General features: G+C 42.7%; 1 protein-coding gene across 1 annotated transcript; it reads left to right on the forward strand.

Moving 5' to 3' along the window:
- The first annotated feature begins 330 nt into the window (after positions 1-330).
- Positions 331-4960, forward strand: LOC146634709 (uncharacterized). The gene is made up of 6 exons (XM_085343233.1): positions 331-418; positions 682-723; positions 3932-4186; positions 4274-4510; positions 4594-4806; positions 4884-4960. Exons 1-6 carry the CDS (start codon positions 331-333, stop codon positions 4958-4960), a joined length of 912 nt encoding a protein of 303 aa, XP_085199359.1.
- Positions 4961-5867: the final 907 nt, after the last annotated feature.

The following is a 5867-nucleotide window of genomic DNA, read 5'->3' on the forward strand; positions in this document are numbered from 1 at the left end:
TGTATGTATTACTGTAGGAGCTACCTTACAATATAAAGCACCTTGAGGCGACTGTTGTTGTGATTTGGTCCTGTGTCAATAACGTTGAATAATGTCTCTGTTTGGCAGACAGGATCTGTACCACACACCAGGAGGAGGTCACTTGTTATGATTAAGATGCAGGATTACATGGAAAAAAGATCATTTAATAATGAACTTGTGATGTTGGTGTAACAGAGGGATTCTTCACTTGATGCCTGATTTTGTGCAGGTGCGTTCTGACTGAGCTCAGTCAGACGAGTAGTGAAAGCGTGGAGCAGAGGGAAGTGTTGAGCGTGTAACAGGGAAGTGATGAAGCTGAAAGCATCTCTGCTGCTCAGGCTTCAGACTCTCAGTCGTCACTCAGACATGAAGACTGCGTCCGTCTGTCTGCTCCAGGGTGAGTGAACATCCTTACAGCTTCATCCAACACGCACTCAGACAGCACGTCTGCATGAGTGCATCAGGGACACTTCCACTGATGTATCACCTGAGTATCTGCAGGTACATGAGCTCAGTACCTGTTCTGCTCAGAGTCGGGATGAGGTTCTTGGTTCTGGTTTTCCTTCAGTCGAGGAACATAAAAATCCTAAAACAGCATCATTTCTGAACTGAGCTTTCATTGACCTCTGACCCTCAGTGACCTCTGCCCTCCTGTTGCAGGTGTGTGTGTGCTGCTGCTGTCTGCACCGACTGTTTCTGCAGGTGAGTCTTTTCTAAGTTTATATTTATGATTTCAGGAGACAGTCTGCAGTCATTCCCAGTATTCAGATCTCTGTGACAGAACAGAGTGCGTTTCATATAAACTGAGCCAATACTAAATGTTTGTCTAACAGCAGTAATCCCACTCAGTTACATGTAATACAGAGCAGTTACATGTAATACAGAGCAGTTACATGTAATACAGAGCAGTTACATGTAATACAGAGCAGTTACATGTTTCCAACATGACTCATTTTTACGGAGTTATTCATTCTTTTGGAAGTGCCGTAAAATTCTAATTCTTCATATAAGTTATAAATCTTTTTAAATATGGCCTTTTTCATTGGTTGTGAATGGCCTTATGCACAATGTTCTCCACCAGCTGTACTTTTTCCATTAATACATTTTTACTGCTTAAAGTCTTTAAAATAAACTGTTCGCCAGTCTTAATCTTAAGGAAAGCCCTTTGAAGAGGTCCCTCATTGACCCTGTAGTCACAGACTTACAGTAAGTTGTAGATTTTGTGGATAATTTACCAGAGTAAATATCCGTCTGTCATCACCCTTGTTTCCACGTATCAGGATGGTTGACAGATGCATTAAAGAACAACACATCCACCCTTATTCACAATATAATCTGATATTTTTGGTAATAAGCGTTAAGCATAAAACATCCTGGCTTTTACTTTTTGTATTATGACGTACGTATAATAAATGGTTCGTAGGAAAAAGTCCAAATTTATAAATATCAACAGTGTTAAGACAGAGATGATTAAAATAAGCAAACATTTTGTTAATAAGTTTACGCAGGCACGGTCAGTCATTCCATGTCACATAACACGGACCTTAAATAAGGATTTTTAACTTCATATATCAAATACTTTTCAAGATACTTAATAAAAATATCACATTGCAAAAGACACATAGTGACTGAATCGTACTGTACATTAAACATAAAATTCTCAGACACAAAAATAAAGAAACTTTCCTGCATGAATTAGTGTGACTGCAGTGATGCAGACACTGACAGATGCCGGTCCGTCATGGTGAAGAGAGAGCCGTTGATTTATCAGTCGATCTGCATCCCAGGCATGTGTGGTCCTTTAAAATCTGCCTGTGCCTCAAAACTACGTACTGATTGCACTGATTTTTAATGGTCTTTAAAAGTTCTTAAACAAAGCTCTTCCACTCTTATGCTGATGACACATACACATTTTTGACAGTTATAATTGATGATTTACAGATTTATAGTCTTTAATACTAACTGTCGAAACATTAATGGCCACAGAGGTTGTTTTTATTGACACACTTTAGTTCCATCTCTGGTTAACTGAGCCATACTGTATGTGTGTTGGTACATTTGTCACTATATTTTGAACTAAATGAGGTAAAAACCGTGCTGCACCAGTTGCAGGCATGACAGAGTGGCTTGGCCAACCCCCATTAAAAGGGAGTTGGAGTATTCGAAGCGAGAGGTGACAAAGCATGGATCACAGTTTCCAAGTTCATGCCTGGACAGAAAGGGCTTTGGCTTCGATCTGACGTGATAGAATGAAGATTTCACCGCCATGTGGCCATCAAAACTAAGTGCAGTGTCGATTTTTACCCCAAGATTAGTAACAGAGCTCTTCAAGCGAGGGGTCAGAGCAGCAAAGTGAACATTTGGGATACCAGAAGAACGATTGGGACTGAATAAAATTGCTTCCACTGTTTGTTCATAAAAATGTAAAACATTTTGAGCCATGATTTAACTTTGCTAAGACAATCAAGCAGGAGTCCAATCGATGAGCTATCAGAGTGATTGAAAGGTAGATCAAGCTGGCAATCATCAGCATATAGATGAAATGAAATTTCATGTTTTCAGAAAATCACACCAAGTGGCAGGAGATACAATGAAAACAGTAGTAAAGTGTTCCTGGGTGAGATGTGGACATGCCAGGAACACCCAGGAGATGCTCTGGAGGCATCCTGGTCAGATTCCCAAACCAACAGAATCTGTGACAAAGGGCAGCCCTGGCAGAGTCCAAGACCCACTGGGAACGAGTTCCACTTATTGCCAGCTATGAGGACCAAGGTCTTGTAACGGTTTTATGAGGATCTAATGATCCATAGCAATGGGTCGACTAGTGGACGGACTCTCCTTTCCAGCACCCTGCCTTATACAGCACTAACTAATACACACACTAACTAATACACACTCTAACTAATACACACACTAAGCAGAATGGTATTCTGACAGTTGGCATGGTCGTGGAGGTTTGGCATCATCACCAAACACCACGAAGGTCAAGAGTTTGAGTCTTGTTAGATTAACTGACAGTGATGTCTCTGTTATGGACTGCCAACCTGTCCATGATGTGCCCTGGTTTTTTGATCACTGACAGCTGGTGTAAGCATCCTCATTGGTTCACTGTGAAATAAATGGATGGTAAATGGCCTGTATTTATATAGCGCTTTACTAGTCCCTAAGGACCCCAAAGCGCTTTACATATCCAGTCATCCACCCATTACATTCACACACTGGTGATGGCAAGCTACATGGATATTTATTCAGAACAAACCAAATACTAAACAGCAGTATGTGAAAACAACATCACCTCAACAGAAATTCAGTTTTGCCAACTAAATAGACAAAGAAGATAGAAATAAAAGTTTTTCCTTAAGTGGATTCTTTGTTATCATTATTTATAAAGGGATATGATGGTGGTCCACCTCTCCCTTAAAATCAGGGTAAATGTTTTGTAGGTCTCCCAGGTTTCAAGGATGTCCCTTAGAGGGCAAGCCAAATTTCTGGATGAGAACTTTGAAATAAGTGGCAGTCTTCTTCGTCTTCTATTGGCTGCTGCTTTAGCTGGTTCCACAGGAGGTCATCTGCCTCCATCTCATCCTATCACAACATCCTCCTCGGTCACACCAACCCTCTGCACGTCCTCCTTCAAGACATCCATGAACCTACTCTTTGGGTTTCTTCTTTTTCCCCTGGCATCTCCATAGTTGCCATCCCCCACCTATCAGTTGTAGTCAGTCATGCCAAGTAAAGAGTTAATTGGTCTGCATCCTGTCAAATTCAAATTACCATGGCAACCATGCCCATGTGAGCTGGCTGCACATTTGGATTCTGGTTTTGATGCAGGTCGGTGTGAAGTTTGATGATCATCGTGACACTGGTCCTCTCCTCTTTGGTGGTGATTATCTGTCTGTCTGTCCTCCAGTGGCTCTGTCTGTCAGTCCAAACCTTCAGCAGGTCTTCAGTGGATCTTCAGTGTCTCTGAGTTGTGTTGATGATGGACAGACAGCTGATGGATGGACAGTGAAGATGACCAGCGGAGGACCCACTGAGGACTGTGGAGCAGCTGAGATGAGTGGAAGTTTGTGTGTTTTGGATCGTAACTCGTCCTACGGTGGAACCTTCTGGTGTGAAAGCTCATCTGGACAGCAGAGCGATGAAGTGTCCATCAGTGTTTCAGGTACAGTGAGATGTTCCAGCTGTGTCTCTGTCTCTGTGTGACTCCAATCTGATGGTGGAAGTCTGTCTCTGTTTACCTGCTATTCAGAAAAAGGTGTGATCCTGGAGATCCCTGCACTTCCTGTGAGACCAGGAAGTGATGTTACTCTGCAATGCAAGAAGAAGAGTGGTGAAACAGTTCCATCTTTTTTCTTCATGAATGGACGTCTCCTTGGGTCTAAAGCAGAACACGTTATCCCTAATGTCAGGCACTCTGATGAAGGTCTCTACTGGTGCGCTTCTAACACATTTGGATCATCTCCTCAGAGCTTTCTGAGGGTCCGAGGTCAGAACACTGACATAACTCCGTGTTTAAAGACCTGACCTGCTGAGCTGACTCATTAACCTGTTTCATCATGTCTCCTGCAGGGTCTCCTATAACTACTCTCAGAAAGTCCGTCCCTCCACCTCCAGTTTCTGAGGCCAGTTCTTCTCTGTCCACTCTTCCTCCTCTCACCAACTCTTCCTCCCCTTCTTCTCCCTCTGTGTCTTGGATCAGAGTCATCTGCCACCTGTTGGCCTTCTGCCCGTCCTGCATCTGCACCATCCTGCTCCTGTCCATCTGCTGCAGCAGGAGCTCAGGTACAAACTCAGGCAGATACTCACAGAAACACTTTGATCACGTCAGCACTGTCCTGATTTCTCCACTCTGCCCACAGGTAACAAACATGATGTCTCCATGGAGATGCCATTGGATGTTGACGAGCATGATGACACCACTGAGCATTATGTTTGAGCAGATGGATCCTCTGATAGAATTAAATGTTTCTAAAGCTGAAAACTCTGAAGTCCTCACTCTGAGTTTCTCAATCAGAACCTGATCTGTTCACTGATCGATCAATAACGCTCAAACTACTGATGAATTACTGAATTATTGGATGAAAGCTTTGTTTGACATTGTTAGCATCTTCAAACATTGAAATCTCTGTGCACCTCTCTCAAGTTATTTACTGCATTTCATTTATTTACCACTGGTTCCCAACCTTTGGGAGCCACGGCACATAGTTCACATTAGAAAAATCACACCACCAACAAAAATATCACAGAAAGTATATTGATAGTTTTTCCCTGCACACCAGGTACAGTGGTATTGGCTCGGTTTGTCCCCAGTGTACCTGTTGTACTTTCTTCTGACCACTACTCCTGCTAGGACCTTCATCTGCATCTGAGTTTTCTCCAGAACCAGGTCCGATTGTTTTACTGCCAGTTGGCAACTCATTTAAATAGAGCTGGTAGTTGTACTGCCCTCTAGTGGAAGAGAATGTAATTGTTCCACCCGTTACTCGATTACTTCGAGGACTAATCAGGTGGAACCAGATAATCGTCCACGGCACACCTGATCATTTCTCAGGGCACACCTATGTGCTGCGCCACAGTGGTAGGGAAACACTGGGATATATGGTATCAAACACTGGGAGCGTTCGCCGGCGTTTTACAGAATGATGGTGAAAGAAACGGTTGATGCACTTTGAGTTCTTCAGCTTTGTTAAGGTTTTATTTTAATCAGCAGGAGAAAAAAGCCATGTAGTTTTAGGAGATTATCATATTTATTACCAATCCCAGGTTTCTGCCACGGCTGACTAAATACAGTCAATCCAGCAGTGTGCACGACCTCTTTAAAAAAATGATATTTCAACGCTCAG

The sequence above is a fragment of the Diplotaxodon limnothrissa genome, linkage group LG3 (genome assembly GCF_057381915.1).
Source record: "Diplotaxodon limnothrissa isolate DT_005_m linkage group LG3, D_limnothrissa_male_GT1.1, whole genome shotgun sequence".
NCBI classification, from domain to species: domain Eukaryota; kingdom Metazoa; phylum Chordata; class Actinopteri; order Cichliformes; family Cichlidae; genus Diplotaxodon; species Diplotaxodon limnothrissa.

Coding starts and splice junctions, on each gene's coding strand:
- LOC146634709 (XM_085343233.1), top strand. CDS start 331: ATGAAGCTGAAAGCATCTCTGCTGCTCAGGCTTCAGACTCTCAGTCGT. Junction 419..681: donor GTCCGTCTGTCTGCTCCAGG/GTGAGTGAACAT, acceptor CTCCTGTTGCAG/GTGTGTGTGTGCTGCTGCTG. Junction 4,807..4,883: donor CTGCTGCAGCAGGAGCTCAG/GTACAAACTCAG, acceptor CTCTGCCCACAG/GTAACAAACATGATGTCTCC.